Genomic DNA, 23,325 nt, shown 5'->3' on the forward strand with positions numbered 1-23,325 from the left:
CATTTGTGTCACATTGCAAGATAGAAATGTGACTCCTTCTTTCCATTGTCTTTTCATGTTCAATTTATTTAATGTGCAGTATCTATTTTATGTGTAGTGCATCAAAATTTTCCATCTTTCATTGACAGAATGATGCTTCCAGTCATTTGAGTTTTTCAGTGCAAGATTATGCTAACATCAATGCTCTTTGGGCCTCACTGATAATTGAAGAATGTACACGGCTTGGTTTAACTGTAAGTCTAGTTCTGATAATAAAAAAGTCCAGCAAATACTTTTATCATCAGATCATAAAACACTTTTAGCTATTCTGGTATTTATTTCTAATTCTTTCTTTATTCAGTACTTCTGTATAGCCCCAGGATCAAGATCATCTCCTCTTGCAGTTGCTGCTTCCAGTCATCCCCTTACAACATGTATTTCATGTTTTGATGAACGTGCCCTTGCATTTCATGCTGTTGGATTTGCAAAGTCATCTTACAAACCTGCTGCTGTCATAACTTCATCCGGCACTGCTGTCTCCAATCTTCTTCCAGCAGTGAGATTATTCTCTCTTGTGTTCTTTTTATTTGAATGTTCTTCTATGGATATAAATGTTTCATTTTTCATCATCCTGTCGGTGTTACTAGTTGCCATAGGAAGATAATTTCTTTTTCATATTATTTGACAACTAATTAGAATTGGTATTTTTTCTTTGTTCTTGCTTATGTTATCTGCATTTTGAGTCATGTTGTGATTTGTGATGCATCACATCGGCATGTATCTCCCTTAAAACCATGTTATGTCATGATTCAAAGCAATTTAGGGCTTCTGTCTTTTGTATGGTAAGATTATGAGCTCTCCAGTATTGGTATCAGCAGAAGTAGGTAATCTACACTAGAGGGTTTCTCTACTGGGGAATTTGGATGTCTGTGTAGAAGAGGTGGTGATTTGGTGCACTAAAGTCCTATGGGTGGAGCAGGGGAAGATGGATCTGGGGGTGTTTTTAGGTGCATTGTCTATTGCCTTGGCCCAGGTTAAGCAGAAGCAGTCTCTGGGAGGGTTATGTGACAGAAAACTCTGTCTATTCCATAGTTGTCAAGGTGCCTAGGCAATTCTAGGTGACAATCAAATGCTTAGTACCTAGTTGTGTAGGTAGGTACCTAGGTATCACCTAGGTAATAGAATTTTACAAAGAAAATAACTAAATTCTATGCTAATTTCCTAAAGTAGAAAGTGCAAAAGATCTGATCTGATTTGAAATCTGTGATAAAAGGAAGAAAGAGAAAAGATTGTGCAGAGAAGAGAAGAGAGGGGTTGAAGAGAATGGTGAGAAGCCAAAAAAATCTGATCTGGCCGCCCCTTTCATTATCTTATATACTCATAAATAAAATTGAATACAATGACAAGTATACCCTTAGTAAGTTGGCTACTACTAGAAACACAAGTGAACACTCTTAACTAAACATAAACTAATGGGCCTTGGGCCCAATAACTCTCTAACTAAACTTTATAAATAAAACAAATGTTATCAGCCCAATCTCAACACCTAACTATTCTTAACTTTTTTTTTTAATCCCCAAAATTTACTCCAGGTGGAGGGGTGGCCACCATAAAATTTTATTAATGATTCCAAAAAAATAATAGCCTAGGAGGGGGGATGTAAAAGCCTTACCCCTCGAGAAAAGCTATATACAAAGAGATCATCATCAAAACTATAAACAGTAATTATAAAAGGATCCAAATGATCTCTATAGAAAACTAACAAAAAATTAACTAAAACGCAAAACAGGAATGCCAAGACCATCATTCTTCAAAAGATTCTGAGTTTCACGTGGGAGGTCAGCCAAGGAGTTATATATTAAGTTGTTGAGGGAGCCACATCCTAACTTTGAAAGGCTATCCACAACTTCTCTGTAGATATGAATGAAGTGCAAGTCCATAACCGCCTGAAAGTTCTTGATAAGATCCAACAGTAGAAAACCTTATGTGCTGATTTCGGCCAAGCTTCTTGTGAAAGGAAGAGTAGAAAGTTGGGGATTTCAGCAAGAGACAAAGGAAAGGGAAGAAAAGAGAAGAAGGTCGACTAGGATAGGTTTACTTAACCCTAGCCGCCAGCCCCTCATTCTATTTATAATTAACTTAAGTATGAGATATTACAAAGATGCCCTAAGTAGGGCGGCAACTCAACCTAAGTAATTACAACTCTTTAAAAAATAAAGACTAATGGGCCCAAGGCCCAACAACATCTTAATTTAAAAGGAAATAAACTAAACACAAGTTGGCCCACTCAACACTCCCCCTCAAGTTGGGAGTAGATGTCATACATCCCCAACTTGCGTAGATCATGCTCCAACTTATTCTTTGCAACGCCTTTTGTGAGGACATCAGCAAGCTGCAGATCAGAAGAAATGTATGGAAGACAAACTTCTCCAGAAGTTACCCTTTCTCTGATAAAATGTCTATCTACTTCAATGTGCTTAGTTCGGTCATGCTGGACTGGATTATGAGCAATATTAATTGCTGCCTGGTTATCGCAGTATAGCATCATAGGTTCTTCTGCTTGAATACCGATTTCTTCCAATAGAGAACGGATCCAGAGAAGTTCTGAAATTCCATGTGCCATGGCCCTATATTCGGCTTCTGCACTTGATCTTGCCACAACTGTTTGTTTTTTACTCTTCCATGAGACTAGGTTGCCCCCAACTAGTGTGCACACTCCTGAAGTTGATCTTCTATCATCGAGGCATCCTGCCCAGTCCGCATCTGTATAGGTCTCTAGCTTGAGCTGTCCGTGATCAGTAAACAATATGCCTCTGCCTGGATGTCCCTTCAGATAAGCAAGGATCCTGTCAACTGCCTTCCAGTGCTGGTCTCGTGGAGCATGCATGTATTGGCTCACTACACTTACTGCATAGGAGATGTCCGGTCTTGTCATGCACAAGTATAGTAGCCGACCCACAAGTCTTTGGTACCTCCCAAGGTCCTTTACTGGTTCACCTTCTGATGCACTGATTCTGTGGTTCTGATCAATGGGGGTGCTAGCTGCCTTTGTTCCAAGTTTCCCTGTTTCTTGGAGAAGGTCCAAGACATACTTCCTTTGAGAGATAAAAATTCCATGTTTCGATCTTGCAACTTCAATGCCTAAGAAGTATCTCAGTTCTCCAAGGTCCTTAATCTCAAATTCCTTATGCAGGTTCCTCTTCAGATTATCAATCTCACTCAGATCATTCCCAGTGACAACAATATCATCCACATAAACAATTAGGATTGACACCAAGGATCCCCTGTGCTTCACAAACAAGGTGTGATCAGATTGAGTTTTAGTGTAGCCAAAAACAATCAGGGCCTTTCTGAATCTGTCGAACCATGCTCTAGGGGATTGTTTCAAGCCATATAGTGACTCCTTCAGCTTGCATACCTTTCCCTCTTTAGTATTATCATAAAAACCAGCTGGAAGATCCATATACACCTCTTCTTGCAAATCCCCATTTAGGAAAGCATTCTTCACATCCAGTTGAAACAAGGGCCAAGAGTATGAGGCAGCAAGAGAAAGGAGTATCCGAAAAGAGGTCATCTTTGCAACTGGTGCAAAAGTCTCTAGATAATCAATGCCATAGGTCTGTGTGTATCCTTTTGCAACAAGTCTTGCCTTGTACCTCTCTATGCTTCCATCTGCCTTATACTTTACTGTGTAAACCCATCTGCATCCAACTGTCTCCTTGCCTTCTGGTAGGTCCACAATCTCCCATGTCTGATTCTTAATCAAAGCCTCCATCTCTTGCATAGCTGCCTTCCACTCAGGTTTGGAGAGAGCCTCACTAACACCCTTGGGTATAGACACGGAATCAAGAGAAGAGAGAAAAGCACGGTAGGAAGGAGAAAGTCCACTGTAGGATAAGTATTGTGATATGCAATGAGCAGTGCACTTCCTCTTCCCTTTTCTAAGAGCAATAGGGAGATCAAGGTTATCTGTAACAGTGTTAGTGGGACCAATGGGAACTGAAATAGTAGAGGGATCAAGAGGAATACCTAGATCTGTATCAGCCGAATCTGGAGTCTCGAAGGGATTGACAGGAAGTGGTGTGAGTTCTGCTGTAGTGGAATCAACCTCCTTATGAAGTCTCTGCCGTGAGTAATACTGTGAGACGGAATGCAAAGGGGGGGGGGGGCAAGGTAGGTGACATCGAATGGTTGTCAAGCACAGTAGTAGGCACAAGAACTGGAATTGGGAGAGGGATAGACTGCTGACTTACTTCCCCAAAACACTCCCCCTGAGAAGGATTCCTTGAGAAGAAGTATGTAGATTCGAAAAAAGTGATGTCCATAGTAACAAACCGGTTCCCAGAGACTGGATCATAGCAGCGGTACCCTTTATGATTCTCTGCATATCAAAGGAAGACACATTTCTTTGCCTTGGGATCAAGCTTCGAACGGTAAGGACCAAGAATATGCGCAAAGCAGACACACCCAAACACCCTTAGAGGAATATGAAACATCTCCCCCTGAGGAAAAAGAAGGCTGAATGGAGTGCTGAATCCAAGTATACGAGAAGGCATCCTGTTAATCAGATATACTGCTGTGAGAACAGCATCACCCCAAAAACGAACCGGAACTGTCGCTGTGATCATCATGATTCTTGCCGTCTCAACAATGTGTCTGTTCTTTCTCTCTGCAACACCATTCTGCTGTGGACTGTAGGAACAACTACTCTGATGAACAACACCATACTCCAACAGATATGAGGCAAGATGTCTCTCAAAATATTCCCTTGCATTGTCAGATCTGAACATCTTGATTCTAGTTCCAAACTGTGTTAATACCATCTGGTGGAATTGTCTCACCAAGGATGGTACCTCATCACGTGATTTCATCAAGTAAATCCAGGAATATCGAGAGAAATCATCCACAAATAGGAGAAAATAGCGATAGCCGCCCATAGAGGGAACATGATAAGGGCTCCACACATCCGAATGAATAACATCAAAAAGAGAAGAACATCTTTTATTACTCGGTTTAAAAGAGTGTCTACAATGCTTTCCAAGTTCACAACCTTCACACTTCAACCTTGACAGACTCACAGACTCAAACAGTTTTGGAAACAAAGAACTTAAAGAAGAAAAAGACAAATGGCCCAAACGATTTTGCCAAAGTATAATCTGATCCACAAGTTTTGACTCACTGCCCTTGCAAACATGATGACTTTGGTGAATTGGAAGAGTATCCAGGAGGTAGATTCCATTCACTTCACGACCACTCCCAATCGTCCTCTTTGAATCCAGATCCTGCAAAATACAATGTCCAGGAGAAAAAATTACTGAGCAGTTCAGATTCTTAGTCAAACTAGTAACAGATAACAAGTTGGTACTCAATCTAGGAACATGGAGGACAGAGGGTAAACAAATGGAATCATTAATCTTGACAGATCCCTTCCCAGCAATAGGAACATGGGATCCATCAGCTGTAGAGACTCTATCTCTGGCAGAACTGAGCTGGTAAGAGGAGAAAATGGTGGAGCAATGGGTCATGTGCTTTGAGGCTCCAGAGTCTATAATCCAAGGAGATCTCTCCTTACCTGAAGCAGAAACATAGTTTGCAGTGACATGTGGACTACCTGTGTGGGCAAGGGAGGTAGAGTGAGTTCCACCTGTGCTACCTGTACCTTGTTGTTCGGATGCGGCTGAATTGGAACTAGCTGTATCCCTCTGATTCAGAAGTAACCCAAACCTCTCAAGCTCGGCCCTTACTACAGCAACTGCAACAGACTCCAAGGCAGCTGTAGTAGGAGGGGCCGGAGTGTCACTAGTAACTGCCATATGTGCATTTCCTTTCTTATTCTTCAATCTGGTTGGCACAAGATGTGGGTGAAGCTTCCAGCAAGTATCTCTTGTATGCTTCGGTTTCTTACAGTAGTCACAGACTAAGTCCCTTTTGTCTTCCTTCTTGTTCTCATTGCCATTCTGTTTAGGTTTCACAACACTTACCATAGCAGACTGATCAGTCATGAGATTCTTCATCATTACATCCCTCCTGCACTCCTCCCCTGACACAAATGCATATGCTTGGGAGAGAGTGACACTGTCCCTGAAAAGAAGATGCTGTCGTGCAATGTCATACTCAGGGTTAAGGCCAGCAAGGAATTCGAACACCCTATACTTCTCTAAGTGTCTTTGATAGGTAGCTGCATCCTTGGTGGTTTCCCAAGCAAAGGTCTCTAGATGATCAATCTCCTGCCACAGGGTCTTAAGGACTGAAAAATAAGCTGCAACAGATCTATCTCCCTGCCTAGTAACAATAATCTGATTTCTTAGTTGATAAGCCTTAGCAACATTCTCCTTCTGTGAATAGGTCTCTGCCACCCCATCCCATATCTCCTTCGCAATGTTTGCCCATAAAAAGTTTTTACTTATATGTGGCAATATAGAATTACACAACCATGTCATTACCATATAATTTTCTTGCACCCACCGGGAGTTGCCAGTTTCGGGTTTTACCTCTTCACCAATAATATACCCCAATTTTCCACGAGCCCCAATGGCCATCTTTGCAGATTGGACCATTCCAAGTAATTTGTACCATCCAACCTAACTGTAGTAATGGTTCCGGCTCCGAAGGGGTCTCCAGCACCTCCTCCCACTGATCCCATTTCATTCCCGGGCTTATATTCAACTCTGTGTCCCTCCATGTGTCTCAAAGAGGTACAAAAAACAGCTAAAAAATGCAACAAGAATAAACAGAATACCTTCTGGAACCAACGACACTCCTTTGGTGTCCTGGACTTTCTTCCCACGAAAGATTCCTTTTCGGTGGGATGGGGAGAAGAGAGAGAAGAAGCAACCGCCCTCTCTAGAGGCCTCCATACCACATGGAACTTGAATCGCCCTTACAAAAAACCCAGAGGAACCCTAAAAAAATAGGGCACCACTACCTAGGTCAAAATTGAAGAGTCCAACAAAATCAGGACTCTTCCCCTTTCTCCAGTTTTTCTTGATTCTGATGAGAAACGCTAGACCAGCTATAGGACATACAGATCCACCAAGAAAATCCAAAAACTGGGCTTACCTGAAAGCTTCGATCAGCCTCTTAAATCTCCATGCAGTCGGCCGATCTAGGGCTGCAGGAACGAATCTCTTCAAGAACCTTCAACTCGCTCTGATACCAAGTAGAAAACCTTATGTGCTGATTTCAGCCAAGCTTCTTGTGAAAGGAAGAGTAGAAAGTTGGGGATTTCAGCAAGAGACAAAGGAAAGGGAAGAAAAGAGAAGAAGGTCGACTAGGATAGATTTACTTAACCCTAGCCGCCAGCCCCTCATTCTATTTATAATTAACTTAAGTATGAGATATTACAAAGATGCCCTAAGTAGGGCGGCAACTCAACCTAAGTAATTACAACTCGTTAAAAAATAAAGACTAATGGGCCCAAGGCCCAACAACATCTTAATTTAAAAGGAAATAAACTAAACACAAGGCGGCCCACTCAACACCAACCAATACCAATTCTGCTAGGGGGATTTACATTTTCTCATCACTATGTTTTGGAGGACTTTAAAGTCCGTCTCAACTAACAACTTCATAAGTCCCATTGCTCGAGTGAGCTCAAGACCCTCTGTCAAGGCCAGAGCCTCTGCATGTAAATTGTTTTTCATTCCGAAACAGCTATGGAAAGCAACCACAAAATTATTACCACCATCACGGATTATTCCCCCACCCCCGCTTGGGCCTGGATTTCCCCTAGAAGAGCCATTGACATTTAATTTGTAGAAGCCATCTGGGACAGGCATGATGTGTACCACTTTGAGACTAACACCCCTAACTGGTGGTATTTTAATTCCCAAACCAATTAGAGATAACTTCTCGTGGGGGATAAAATAGTACTCTCCACCTTATTCAAATTGGCTACTTCTTGGATCCACTTCTTTATTTTGAAAATCACATTTTGGGAGCAATGAGCTAGCCCTTTCATTTTCCTTTGGCAGTGTTCTTTCCAAATTTCCCAAGGGATAAAGCAAGCTATGGCCCTTACCATTTTATCCCATTGGTTTTGAGAGTTATCTGTCACGAAAGCCATCTGTGAATCACAACCTTTATGGGTTCATGATAAAAGAAGTCTATCCTCAATATTGAACTGAAATGAGACCACACTTTTCTAGCCAAGTTACTGTAGCAAAATAAATGATTCACGTCTTCGGATTTAGGCTCCTTACAGCAACAGCATCTCGACACTAGAGGAACTCCAATGTATTGATAATCCAAGTCCACCGCGAATCTAGATTTTAGATGCCTCCAGATGAAATACTCACTTTCGTAGGGATGACTTGATTCCAAACTGCATGCCACCACACAACTTCCTGTTGTTGTCTCATCACCCAATTCCAAGCCGATTTGGTTGTAAACACACCATCACTGCTAGACATCCATACCACCTCATCACGCTGATTGGAAATCTTGATCTTCGAGCTGAGAATTTGATTAAGGATTTCATCATTCAAACCCAAATTTTGTAGATGCCATTCACCTGTTTCATCCAGAATATCTTGGTCACAAAGCTGGATATCAATCCCCTCCATATATATATATATTTTGATCAATAACAATGGATTTTATTAAAAGATAGGAAGACCAGAATTACAAGGTAAGGAGCTAAAGAATCTTAACTCCCTAATACCCTATAAGCCCCAATCATGGAGCAATTACATAACAGCCCAAAACATAGAGTTTCTGTTCACCCCTTGCCTAGTTAGACCATCTGCCAGTGCATTCCCTCCATATTTTCAATCATGTCTATCAGTGGGCCCGAGTCCAACCATTTATCTAACCAGAAATTTACCGCTCCCATGCCTATCAGCCATTTTGAGCCCTTCACCAAGTCTTCTGTGAGGCCAAAATTAATTCTCCATGTTCGTGTTTCCATCAACAGATACGAAGAAATATAATAGTGCTGGTGTTTTAAACATTTTGCTTTAAAGAAAGAGGCCCAAAGTGATTTCTGATATAAGGTTCTCCAAAGTATTTTTGACCTCAGAGAATAATGGGCATCCATAAGAGTCCACAGCTGAAGTCCCCCTTCTCTGAACAGGCAAGATAAATTTTTCCACGCTATCCAAGCATGCCACTTGTTTTGTTTCCCATCCACGCTATTGCTGTTAGGAGATGCAAAGGAATGCTAGGAAAAGCACATGTCTAATCAGAACCAACTTCCCACCTGGTGGCAGAAAATTACACTTCCACCTTGCCAGTTTGGAGTTAATCTTTGAAATTATCACCTCAAAAAGGATTGCCTTGACTCTCCCCTTGGTAATTGGAACTCCCAAGTAAGTGAAAAGGAGTTTCTTATGTGTGAATCCAGTGGTCCTTTCAATTAGTTGGATCCGAGAAGGAGAAGCTTTAGAAGAACTAAAAAAGCAACTTTTATTTTTATTGATAAGTTGGCCAGAACAGCTTTCATACCTCTGTAAGACTTGCATTATCCTCTCCAAAGCCCACTTTGTACCTCTAATAAACACAATAATATCATTAATGTTCTTATTGATTAGCATTCTATAAATAGAAAGTATAGCAATACTATTTACTAATAATATTAGTTTGCCTCTCAAAACATATCAAATCATCGTATCTAAAAGATAATAGCATTTTAACTCAATTAATTTCAATATTTCAAATACAACACACTGATCAAAAAAGATATTTCAAACAGAAACTATATCATAATAAATATTTAATAGAGCAAACTATATGAAAAAGTTATAACAAATTAGCAACTAAAAGATGTTATAATTTTTTAAGAGAGAGTAATGAAAAGGGAAAATAACAAGTGACAACACTATTTTTCTATTTAGAATAAGAGTAGAAAACCTATTTATTCTTCTATTCTTTAATTCTTTTTTTTCTTAAAAACCTTGGATCTTCTTTGTTTTAACCCTTAAAAAGTATGAGCAATATATGTGATAAAATTCAGCTTACATACTTTATCACCACTACCACGGCCAGATCGACCTTCTCAAGCTCCTCCTTTACCTCCACGGTCTCCCCTTCTCGTTACTGCAAATGCAGACCTATCTAATATAGTGGAGTTCTCCATGGATCCAACCGAGGACGAACTTCTTTAAGAGAGGGAAGAGCAGATCCACCTAGTATCTGTGCCCTTACCGGTTCATATTCAGACTTCAACCCTACTAAAAATCTGGTCACATCCAATTGCTCTCTCTGTTGTTGCTGAATTTTGACATCAGGTGTAAGAGGGTGATACACATTCAACTCATTTTGCAGATTTCACATACTTGCATAATAGTCTTAAAGACTCTGATTCCCCTGTTGCAAATTGAAATACTCTTGGTACAGTTGGTAAACCCTAGTAGTGTTGTCTTGTCCAGAATAAAGCTTCCTTGCATGATCCCAAACCTCCTTGGTTGTATCTAAAAACATGAAGTTCACACAGATTATGGTTTCCATACTATTTCTATAGCCATGACATAATTTGTGCATCCTCTTCAACAGATTTAGCCCAAGGCACATAATTCTCACCATTCAGTTTTATAGATGTCATCTGCACATTCAAATAATCAGAAGGGACCATTACGCTGAACTTGCATTCACTGCTATCTCCTATGACTGCACAAGGAAAAAGGGAAGAAATTCTACCACTAGTTTGCCACTCTACTTCACTAGTTAGTCACCACACTACACACCAACGACTGATTACTACTACGGTATCTATTATCCTAGGTTTCAGCAACAACACTCACAGTAGTTCACCACTTTTAGCAACAACACCACTGCTGTCTTCCACTTTCAGCACCATAAACCCTCAGAATACACCTCACGAACAGGAAATTTGGTTCTGCAACATATCACAATTTGTTTCTCACTGCTAATCTCACAATTGGGTTCAGCAATCATGTAACTGTTTCACCAAATCTGCACTGTCACCATCCTCACACCTGAAATCAGCCCTCTTCGAACTGTCAAGTATAGGGTTTTCTACCAACCACACAAAACCACAACAATTTCACTCATTGGAGGCATGAAAACCCCCAGAAGAAGAAAACGATCAGTCCTTTTTTCTCTTTCTGAGAAACTCCTAGCTATCAATAAGAATTCTGCAAATCCCTAGAAGAGAATGTGCTTAATAGAAGGAGAAAAAGTAGATTGATCTGAACTAGTTATCGTGGCTCTGATACCATGATAAAATTCAGATGTAGTGTCCGTACGATTTCAGATAATAATAATAAGAAGAAGAAGAAGGAGAAGAAGAAGAAGAAAAGAGAAGAGAACGAGAGAAACTGTTCTAGTCGAACTAGAGAGAAAAAGTCACTTCTCTAGTCAGCCAGACTTTATTTATATCGTTCTAAGCAAAACAGAATTACTCTTATGCCCTCACTTAAGTGAGAGACACATCAGCTTACTCGAGATCTACTCATAATTACATTTAACATAACTTAATGTAAAAAGCCTATACTACCCTTCTACAACCACTCTAACAATACGTGATATATTACCAGAAATAGTAACAAGGGGCAGCCATAGTAACACTATTACAATAAGGCATTCACTGTGTGATTTTTGCTGCCTAGGTCTAGGTGGGTGCCCTATCACTAGGGGTGTCAATTGACCAGTTTTGGATTGGATCCAATCCGATCCAAACCTTATCAAATCGGATTTGGACGGTCCATTATAATTATTGGATTGGGCCAATCCAAAATAAACTGGTCCATATTGTTATTAATCTGAATTGGTCCTAAACCAAATTTCCAATAATCCAATCATGAGGGAAAACCCTTGTCCAATTTGAAATTGATCAAAACTGAAGCCAGCGTAAAATCACTTTTATGAAAGTACTTTTATGAAAGCACTCTTACAAAAATACCTTTACGAAAGCACTTTTACAAAAGTACTTTTATGAAAGCACTCTTATAAAAGTACTTTTACGAAAGCACTTTAATAAAAGCACTTTTACAAAAGTACTTTTATGAAAGCACTTCTATAAAAGTACTTTTACATGAAAGCACTTTTATGAAAACACTTTTACAAAAGAACTTGTGGAAGTACTTTTATAAAAGCACTACTATGAAAGCACTTTTATGAAAGTACTTTATAAAAGCACTTTTATGGAAGTACTTTTATAAAAGCACTTCTACGAAATATTTCAACCCATTGTTGACTCGGTCAGTTTAACGGATCAAATTGTCACCCGACCATGATTCCGGGTCCGATGTAGTCAAGACCCGCTAGATGGTAAAAAACCATTGACTTGGTCAAGAATTGTTCAACCTAGCCGGTTCGACCGTTGACCCGTTCGACCTAGTGACCAAGTCGCGGATTGTACACTCAATGCATGCAAACTTTCGAAAGTCTTAACTTTGCTCTCCGATGTCCGATAGGGGTGATTTTTTTTTGGTAACTTTTCGAGATCTATGCATCCCAAGGGGCAATAGGCGCCTTGCCCTTGTATTTTCGCGAAAAAATCCATTTTTTGGCTCCAAATTGCAATTTTTAATATTTTTTATAAAAAAATAAAAAACTGAATTAAAAAGCACAAATTAAATATAAAAGGTTCAACCATTGACCCATTCGACCTAGTGATCGAGTCATGGGTTGTACACTCAATGCATGCTGTTTCGACTGGTGCTACAGTAGTCCGAACCAGAAAGAGAAGAAGAAGAAGAGAAGAAGAAGAAGAAGGGTCTGTCGAAATCTGATGGGTTTCCCATACAGTCGACCCCCTTAATCTATATTAGACTCTAATAATCTTTACAAAGACAAAAAAACCCTTAAGTGTGGGGCAGAGTAACTCTAATAACACTGCCACATAAGCAAACTACTTAACAAACATAAGAAGACTAAACTACCCCTATTCGGCACACTTTAACACTCCCCCTCAAGCTGGAGAATATATGTCATATAATCCCAGCTTGTTACATAGATAGTTCACTTTCCCTGAGCTTAGAGCTTTTGTAAACAAATCTGCCCACTGGTCATTCGAGCCCACATGTTCTGTATTTATCTCTCCAGCAAGAACCTTCTTTCTCACAAAGTGGCAATCAACCTCTATAGTAGATTTTCTATCATTCACTGAGCCTGCCCAGTTTGCATCTGTATACCCAACTACCTCAAGTTTTCCCCCTGGTTTATACAATAGCCCACGGCCTGGAGCTCCTTTCAAATACCTCACAATTCTAAGGATTGCATCTCAGTGAGGTATACGAGGGTTCTGCATGAATTGGCTCACCACACTGACTACAAAGGAGATGTCGGGTCTCGTGATAGTCAGATAGTTCAGCTTTCCCACTAGTCGTCTATACCTTCTAGGATCTTCAAATACTTCTCCTGTATCACTGGTTAACTTAACATTTTGTTCCATAGGGGTCTCAGCCGGTTTTGCACCTAACAGTCCTGTTTCTTCCAATAGATCAAGGACATATTTCCTTTGGCACAAATTTACACTTTGTTTTGACCTAGCAATTTCTATTCCCAAGAAATACTTTAATGTTCCAAGGTCTTTTGTTTGAAAATAATTTTGCAAAAATACCTTTAGTTTGCCAATCCCCAATTTATCACTACCAGTGATGACAATATCATCCACATAGACCACTAACAAAATCTTCCCAGCTTCTGAGTCATAGCTGAACACTGAGTGATCAACCTGGCATTGCTTCATTCCAAAACTCTTCACTTCGCTGAACTTCCCAAACCAAGCACGTGGAGATTGCTTCAACCCATAAATTGCCTTCTTCAGTTTGCACACCTTACCAACCTCCCCCTGAGCAACAAACCCAGGTGGTTGCTCCATATATACCTCCTCCACCAGATCACCATGGAGGAAGGCATTCTTTATGTCAAGTTGAAAGAGAGGCCAATCATACATAACTGCCAAGGAAATGAGTACACGAACAGAACCAATTTTAGCCACCGGAGAGAATGTCTTCATGTAGTCTACTCCATACAACTATGAGTAACCCTTAGCAACAAGTCTGGCCTTCAAACGCTCCACACTACCATCTGGCAAGCATTTCACAGTATACACCCATTTACAGCCCACAACATGCTTACCAGGTGGGAGAGTAGTAAGTTCCCATGTTTGAGTATGTTGAAGAGCAGAAAGTTCCTCCTCCATTGCCCGCCGCCATCCAGGTGAACTAAGAGATTCTTGAACATTGTTAGGTATGGAAATAGAGGACAAAAGTGAAAGAAACTGGCGATGTGAGGTAGAAAGACGAGATAATGAAACAAAATTGGAAATGGGATGGAGGGTAGAACTGCGTTTACCTTTTTGTAAGGCAATGGGTAGGTCAAGGTCTGAAGATTCAGCAATAGGAGCCATGAGAGGATCCGCAGATGAGGTAGAAGCTGGAGGAGGGGTCGGTGTCGTTCGACGTGTATACACTTGTCGGATCGGTGGTCGTTCAGTGGTGACCTGTACTGGATGAGGTGATGAGTCTACTCCAGCAACAGCCTCTGGAACTGGATCGCTGACAGGAAGAGGAAGAGGAGGTAAGGGTGAAGACAAGGGTGCTTCATGACTGGAGAAGAAGGGTACAGACTCAAAAAAGGTGACATCAGGGCAGACATAGCACTTTCGGGTAATGGGATTATAACACTTGTACCCTTTTTGAGTTAGAGAGTAGCCAAGGAAGACACATTTAATTGAGCATGCATCTAGCTTGTCTTTTCTAGGACTCAGATTGTGGACAAAGCACACGCAACCAAAGACACGAGGAGTTAATGGAAACGGAGATAAAGTGGGAAACAAGATAGAGATGGGGGATCGACCATGAAGAATAAAAGAGGGCATCCGATTAATGAGAAAACATGCAGTGAGTACAGCATCATTCTAAAACCGTTTAGGAACATTCATGTGGTGAAGCATAGACCGAGCAGTTTCAAGAAGCTGACGATTCTTCCGTTCAGCCACCCCATTTTGTTGAGGGGTGAAAGCACATGAGGTCTGATGAATAATGCCATGATGTTCTAAATACTGTTGAAATGAAGTAAGAAAGTATTCACGACCATTATCTGAACGAAGAACTTTGATTGGAACACCAAATTGTGTACATATTTCAACATGGAATTTTTGAAAAATGGAAAATAATTCACTTCTTTCTTTCATTAAGTAAATCCATGTCATTCTTGAATAGTCATCAATTAAGGAGACAAAATACTTGTACCCATTATAAGACTCTATTTTGATTGGACCCCAAACATTTGAATGAACCAAAGAAAAATGACTCAGCATATGGCTCTCAACTCTTGGACTGAAGGACACACGACGGTGTTTACCAAACTGACATGACTCACATTGTAAAACTGACAACTGACTCAATGACGGAACTAACATCTTGAGAACCTTGAGAGATGGATGTCCCAGTCGGCAATGCCATTGTAGAGGAGTAAGAGAAGTCTAAAGTGCAATTGAAGATTCACCACCGTCAAGGTAATACAATCCACCAGCTTCATGCCCCCCACCAATCTTCTTCCATGTCTTGAGATCTTGAAAAACACAAGTGGAAGGAAAGAAGGTAACAAAACAGTTAAGAGCCTTGGTTATTTTACTAACAGACATAAGATTGAATGGAAACTTAAGTACATATAAAACAGATGATAAGGGGACAAAAGCCATGTCAACATTACCAACACCACAGATGGGAGATGAGGACCCATTGGCAAGTGTAACAGTTTGTGATGTGGAGGTTTCAGAAAGAGAAGAGAACACACCTGGAGTCCCGACCATATGATCTGAGGCTCCAGAGTCAATAATCCAGGAAGGAGTTTTAGATGACATGCAAGCAATACCTGATTGGGCAAGTGTGGCAGTGGTATGCTATGAAGTAGTTTGAAGGAACCGTTCATACTCATCACGCGGTACACTCACCATCTTCCTCCCAGAAGTAGATGTAGATGTGGGAGGAGTTCGGCCTGCCAGCTTATTGTCACTGATATCAACCTCGCCTGCTACAGCATGATTAGCCCATTTAGAGGGAGGGCCATGTAGGTCATAACAGAAATTCACTTTGTGTCCTTCCCTACCACAATGAGTACACTTCCTTGTAGAGTTATTTTTTTCCTCTGCCACGGCCTCCCCCTGAGTCATGGCCACCCCGAGCAATCATGGAATTGCCACGGCCTCCTCTGGGAGCATGACCACCCCCTCTTGTACTATGTCCACCTCCTCTAGCTGTCACAAGTGCTGATCTTTTAGACTGTGTGGGGTTCTCAGTCTGTTCCAAAGAAATTCTACGAAGCCTTGAGAATACTTCCTCAAGTGTAGGAAGAGTAGAGCCCCCCAGTATTTGGGCTCTAACTGGTTCATATTCCAACTTCAGCCCCACTAAAAATCTTGTAACATCTAGTTGTTCCTTTTGCTGTTGCTGAACTTTAATATCTGGAGTGAGGGGATGATAGACATTGAGTTCATTCCTTATATTCTTCATGCAGGCATAGTACTCTTCTAGTGTTTTGGTTCCTTGTTGTAAATCAAAGTACTCCTGATAAAGCTGATATACTCTTGTTGTGTTATCTTGTCTAGAATATAGCTTCTTAGCATGCTCCCATATATCCTTAGCCGTATCAAGGAATATGAAGTTGGCACTAATTTTGGGCTCCATACTATTCTACAGCCAAGTCATGATTTGAGCATCTTCTTGTTCCCAATCATCAAATCCTGGAGAGTCAACCAGTGGCTTCTCATCTCTTACATGCTTTACTTTCTTCTTTGCCTTGAGAAAAACTTCCATTCAGCTTAATTGAGGTCATTGTACCCATCTCCTATTGCTGCCATTGTACTCTTTCACAGTTGCCTCTAACCTTACTTCTCAGCTACAAGCTGATTGATGTTGTTCACAGTTTGATACTTCAGCACCTACTGTAGCAGCCCCTAAACACAACAGTGGGAGCACACACTTGTTCTTATTCACACTACTGCTGACTTCACACACCTACGACCCACATAAGCATCAAATTACCACTCACTAATCACAAATAGGCCTTTTTACAACCACTCAATAAAAATAATGTGCATCACAAGCACCATAACACAGTCAAAACTGCTACACCCAGTTCAGACACAACCACAAAGAGCTCGGCAAGGTCACTGCATTCCACCTTACACCACTCGGCGACTCACAGCAGCCCTACATTCAACAACTCACAGCAGTTCTACACCATTCGGCTACTGCACACACAACCCTTTCTAGGGCAAAAATGAACCTAGTTCTCTAGGTTCTAATCAATACTAATAGCTTCTTGTAGGGTTTCTACCCAGAAATATCAGTAACACTTGAAGAAGAGAAAACCGACCTTCCTTTGAGAATATCAACCAACCATTCACTGCTGAAGTCACTTTCCTTGCTGAAGTAGGTTATGCGCAGCAGAGAGAGACGAGCTATGATGTTTCTGACCTAGGGCGAACCAGTTCTCTCCATTGACTGACCAGAAACGAAGGAGAAGAGTCACGAACACTGCTGAGGCGCTTTACCAACTGAAGTAGGTCAGGAGCATGGCTCTGATACCATGTTTTGACTGGTGCTACAATAGTCCGAACTAGAAAGAGAAGAAGAAGAAGAAGAAGAGAAGAAGAAGAAGAAGGGTCTGTCGAAATCTGATGGGTTTCCCATACAGTCGACCCCCTTAATCTATATTAGACTCTAATAATCTTTACAAAGACAAAAAAGCCCTTACTTAAGTGTGGGGCAGAGTAACTCTAATAACATTGCTACATAAGCGAGCTACTTAACAAACATAAGAAGACTAAACTACCCCTATTCGGCACACTTTAATAGATGCAAATTTTCGGAGGCCTTAAATTTGCACTCTGATGTCCGATAGGGGTGATTTCTTTTTTCATTTTGGGTAACTTTTCGAGATCTATGCATCTCAAGGGGCCATAGGCGCCTTGCCCTGCTATTTTCACGAAAAAATCCATTTTTTGGCCTCAAATTGCAATTTTTAATCTTTTTTATAAATAGAAAAATAAAAACTGAATTAAAAAACACAAATTAAATATAAAATAATACATATAACATATATAAAACATATCTATGCATTATTTATTGCTAATATATATGTATATATATTATATATATAAAACATGGTCTGAACCGTTCGACCCGGCCAATCGAACCAGCGACCTGCGACCAAAAGGCAAAAACGGTTCAGCCTCTAGGTCAGTTTTTAAAACATTGCTTCTACGAAAGTACTTTTATAAAAGCACTTCTACTAAAGTACTTTTACATTGCCAAAATGGTATACTTTTATAGTTTTCAGATTTTCTTCATTTTAATATATTTTTGCAATTTTTTAAACATGATACCCACAATTAGCACAATGTGAAGGGGGGGGGGGATAATCCTTCCTCATGCAAACTGAATACTCCAAAACAGAAAATAAGACATAGCTTTCCACAAGATTTGTCCTCTAGAATCTAGATCCAATACTGTTGTTGGACTTTTAAGAAATAACAACCTCCAATGAAATAGATTTGACTATGCTATCCCGAAAACCAAAGCAGAAAAACTTCCAAACAGATGAAGCATTACTGATTATGCTATAGTGAGGAACCAGGTGGAGCATTCAAACCTAAAAAGGGGAATGGACAATCTATTTCCTCCAACAATGCAGGTGTTTGCTTGGCTGCTGTCTCTTGATGGTATTCTAATGGTTGACTGCTTGAAAATGGGGTGTTCTGAATAACATTATTGTGTTTCGTGTGTCAGAAATATGAGGAAGATGTAAGGAATTTGTTTATTCATTGTAGAGTTGTTAAGTTTGTTTCATTTTTCTTCTTTGCTCTTGTCTTGGAAGAGTCATTGAGCTCTTCTCATCCTAATCTTTTCTCTTTGACCCTCTTTTTCTGGAAATAAGAAGACTAAATTTCTTTAGAGCACAATTCCTTTTGTTGTTTGTTGAGGAATTGGACAAAAAGAAATGGAAGAACCTTTGAATGTAAAAGAAGTGATAACAGAATAATATGTGTGGATATTAGTTAAATGATCATGGAGCGGTTGATGAGACTTCCAGAGTTTGAAGATTTTACCAAATCTGAATTTGGTTTTTAACTTCTTCTCTGTCTTTGACCTTGATATTGATGTTTATAATATTTAGTTGATTTACACTTGTTGTCTAGATGTTCTTGTTTGTTTTTGGTTTGTGGAAGTGGTTTATCAATTGCCATCTTGTATTGCTTTTTTAATATTCTTCTTATTGATTGTAAAAAATGACTTCTAAAACAAATAACAGCTATCTCTGCACATAATTCTCAACTTCTGTCATGTCTTGAATCAATATTTTACATTGTTTTTGGCTACTCCGCAGGTTGTTGAAGCTAGTCAAGATTCCATACCACTTTTACTGCTCACAGCTGATCGGCCTCCAGAACTGCAAAATGCTGGGGCAAACCAGGCAATCAACCAGGTTTGTTACTAGACTGTCTTATTTGCTAGTATCTCCAAACTTCTTCACTTCTATAAATTAGTAGATATCTTGTTGGTAGTCTGACCTCAGATTGAGGTTATGTCATTTCAAGTTTGGAAAAAGGTTTCCTAATTGGATCCAGTGGAGAGCTTCTCTACATGACATACTCTATCTCTGCCATGTCATGTGCAAGGAAGATGTGGCTGATCCAAGTCACCCAACAGATAGCGGTACTCTGGATCTGTCATGTGTTCACTCATGGGTTCAAATCAGCTCTGTACCCCACCCTGTATTGGTATTTTCTCCAAACGATATTTATCATTTGAAAATTTCAACTTATTAATAAACATTTTCTGTAACAGAAACTATTCCGAACACATTGCAAGGAGTTCTTTTTATTTTTTTAATTTTTTTTGGTAAAAGTTGATTATATTATTATGTAGAAATGTTGTGCAGGATGGGCCTTAGTTTAGTTCAACTCTGTGTTTATTATTTTTTGTGTTAATGGCGGGCCTTTAGTTTCATGGGTCTGTTAACCTTTTTTTCTTGAAGTTTATAAGCAGCCGCCTTGTGCAAAGGTATTTATGTAATTACTTCTAATCTTTGATTTAATAAAAGTTTGGGCTGGAGAGAGAGTATGATTGACTCTTCTCCTTCTCCTTTTTCTTCTTCTTTTTCTTTCTTCTCTTTTTCTCATTCTTTTCTTTTGTTGTTTTTACTGATTAAACAAAGGAATTAGTTGTTGGATAGTTTTCTTCTTGGTATCAGAGCTAGGGTCTGATCATGGGATTTGTGGGTTATGAGTCCACCACACTTCCGCTACACCACTCTAATGTGTAGGAGCCCTACCATTTACCTTACATGGGTGGCTATCACTATTTTATTTTTTTCATTGATGATTTTGCTCAGTACACTTGGATATATTTGGTGCGTTCATGTGATGAATTCCCAAAGATTGTGAAACAATTTCATGAAATTGTTCTTACCCAATTTGATACTCGTATCAAGATACTTTGGTCAGCTAATGCAAAAGAATATTTTGAGAACAGTCTTTTTTCTTATCTTGATGATTTTGGGGTTATTCACCAAAGCTCTTGTGTACGTACTCCATAACAAAAAAAGAGTTGCTGAATGGAAAAAAAAACATCATATTGTGTAAGTAGCTAGAAGCCTTTTGTTTGCCTTACATGTTCCTATCGAATTCTAGGGGGGATGCTGTTATTGGAACAAATTATCTTATCAACCGTATGCCATTCAGAGTCTTGGGTTTCAAGTCTCCCTTTAGCTTGTTGTTTCCAAACAAGATATTTTTTTTTTCTCTTCCTCTTCATATCTTTGGTTGCATTTGTTATGCCCATTTCCCAGGTTCCCAAAGACACAAGTTTGAACCAAAGGCCTAGTTGCAAAGGTTTAGGAATGAGCGTGTTGTTGCCACTTCTATAGTTGAACCTCCCACACTTCCAATTTCCGGAGAGATGGTAGGTGTTGAGACCTTACCTTTGTGGCCCCCTTTCACTGACCTTGATATATTCATTGCCATAAGAAATGATAAGAGAAAGTGCATTGCACATTGCATCTCGAAGCACCTCTCTTATGGATTGTTCTCCCTATCATATTATTCCTTTTTAGCATCTGTTTTTCTCAACCATACCTAAGCCTATATCAAAAGCATTATCAAAACTAGAATGGAGGGATTCTATGAAAACTAAGATAAGGGGCATTGCATAAGAATGATACTTGGGATGTGGTTGAGTTATTTGAGGGGAAGGAGCTTGTTGGGTGCAAAATGGTCTACACCATAAAATATGACATAGTTGGCTCTATTGAAAGGTTTAAGTTTTGATTAGTTGCTAAGGGGTATACACACCCGTATGGGATAGACTACTTGGAGACATTGCCCCTATTGCTAAGATGACTTTTGTGAGAGTCTTGTTATCTTTGGTAGCTAATTCTGATTGGCTGCTCTATTAGTTTGGTGTAAAGAATACTGTTTTCTTTCTTGGAGAGAGAGAGAAGAGAGAGGAGAGAAGAGACGAGAAGAGAAGGAAAGAGGAAGAGATCTGATTGAGAGTAAAAAGGTGTTGCTGGCGGCGCCCAACTTCTTATTTATATTAACTTAACATAAAAGGATAGAAGATTACATTTATACCCTTGGCGGCACACCCTAATAATGACTAATTAAAAAAGAAAGAAAAGAACAAGCTGACAAAACACTAACAACAAATAAAAAAACAAATTAATAACTTTAACAACACTCCCCCTCAAGTTGGGCTGAATATGTCCATCATGCCCAACTTGTCACATAACTCATTGTGCCGCGAGTATGGAAGCCCTTTTGTGAGGACATCAGCAAGTTGCTCCTTGGAGTTGACATAAGGAGTGCAAATTTCCCCTTTCTTCAATTTTTTCCTTATGAAGTGTTTGTCCACTTCAATGTGCTTGGTCCTCTTGTGTAGGACAGGATTGCTGGCAATGTTTATGGCTGCCTTGTTGTCACAGTAAAGGGACATAGGATTATGAACAATAACTCCAAGCTCCCCTAGAAGGTTTTTTATCCAAAGTACTTCAGCCACCCCATGTGCCATAGCCTTATACTCCGCTTCAGCACTTGAACTTGCTACTACACTTTGTTTCTTGCTTTTCCATGTCACTAAGGTTTCCTTCCATAAATGTGCAGTACCCACTTGTGGACTTTCTATCATCCACAACACCTGCCCAATCAGCATCTGTATAGACTTCCACCTTTAGATGATTATGTTTACTGAATAGTAGACCTGTTCCTGGATACTTTTTTAAGTACCTAAGAACCCTCTCTGCTGCCTCCATGTGTGGTTTCTTAGGAGAATGCATGAATTGGCTCAGGACCCCAATTGAATAAGCAATGTCTGGACGTGTCATGGACAAATAAATCAACTTTACCACTAACCTTTGGAACTGTTTCACATCTTCCAGAGGTTCACCATCACAATCTCCCAATTAATGATCAACATCCATGGGAGTATTTGCTGGCCTTGCACCTAACTTGCCTATGTCTTGTAACAGATCAAGAGTGTACTTCCTCTTAGAAATGAAGATGCCCTTTTTTGAGCGGGCAACTTTAATTCCAATAAAGTACTTTTGTGGACCCAGATTTTTCACTTCAAATTGAGATGCAAGGAATTGTTTCTACTTTTGTATTTCTGAGCTCCAATTTCCTGTAATGATGATATCATCCACATACACTATCAACACAACAATCTGTTCCTGACATCTCTTCACAAAGAGAGTGTGATTAGACTGACATTGCTTGAATCCTACTTGCTGGACTGCCATATGAAACTTATCAAACCAAGCCCTGGGAGATTGTTTTAAACCATAAAGAGACTTTCTCAGCTTGCACACCTTATTTTCACTTCCTTTGGCACAAAATCCAGGGGGTTGAACCATGTACACCTCCTCCTCTAGGTCATCATTTAAAAAGGCATTCTTTATGTCCAGTTAATGCAATTCCCAATTAAGGTTGGCAGCCAATGATAGAAGAACTCGAATTGAGTTCATCTTAGCTACTAGAGCAAACGTCTCATCGTAGTCAACCCCGTAGACTTGAGTGTACCCTTTTGCTACTAATCTTGCTTTGTACTTATCAACTGGCTCGTCCGCTTTGTGTTTAACTGTAAGAACCTTTTACACCCCATTGGGTCTTTCCCCCTTGGAAGATCCACCAACTCCCAAGTTTGATTTTTATGGAGGGCATTAATCTCCTCCTTCATAGAATTTATCCATTCAGGGTATTTTAAGGCCTCTAGAACATTTCTGGGTATAGGGATGCAATCAACTATAGATAGGAAGGCTCAATAAGAGGGGGAAATGTGATCATAGGAGACATATTGGGTAATGGGGTGTTTGGTAGTGCATGACCTGACTCCCTTTCTTTGAGCAATAGGAATGTCAAGGTCATCCAAAGTAGGA

General features: G+C 39.9%; 1 protein-coding gene across 2 annotated transcripts in view; it reads left to right on the forward strand.

Annotated features, from left to right (window-relative positions):
- PHYLLO (2-oxoglutarate decarboxylase/hydro-lyase/magnesium ion-binding protein) overlaps positions 1 to 23,325 on the forward strand; it is a 111,769-nt gene that overhangs the window by 26,018 nt on the left and 62,426 nt on the right. For both annotated transcript variants that reach the window (XR_016085854.1, XM_010259565.2), the window contains exons 9-11: positions 129 to 233; positions 341 to 535; positions 19,279 to 19,377. Coding sequence is in view for 1 of the 2 variants with exons in the window: in XM_010259565.2 (XP_010257867.1) it covers positions 129 to 233; positions 341 to 535; positions 19,279 to 19,377 (399 nt within the window). In the remaining variant the exon portion in view is untranslated. The remainder of the gene's footprint in view (positions 1 to 128; positions 234 to 340; positions 536 to 19,278; positions 19,378 to 23,325) is intronic.

The sequence above is a fragment of the Nelumbo nucifera genome, chromosome 4, assembly GCF_055504915.1.
Source record: "Nelumbo nucifera cultivar China Antique chromosome 4, China Antique-T2T, whole genome shotgun sequence".
NCBI classification, from domain to species: domain Eukaryota; kingdom Viridiplantae; phylum Streptophyta; class Magnoliopsida; order Proteales; family Nelumbonaceae; genus Nelumbo; species Nelumbo nucifera.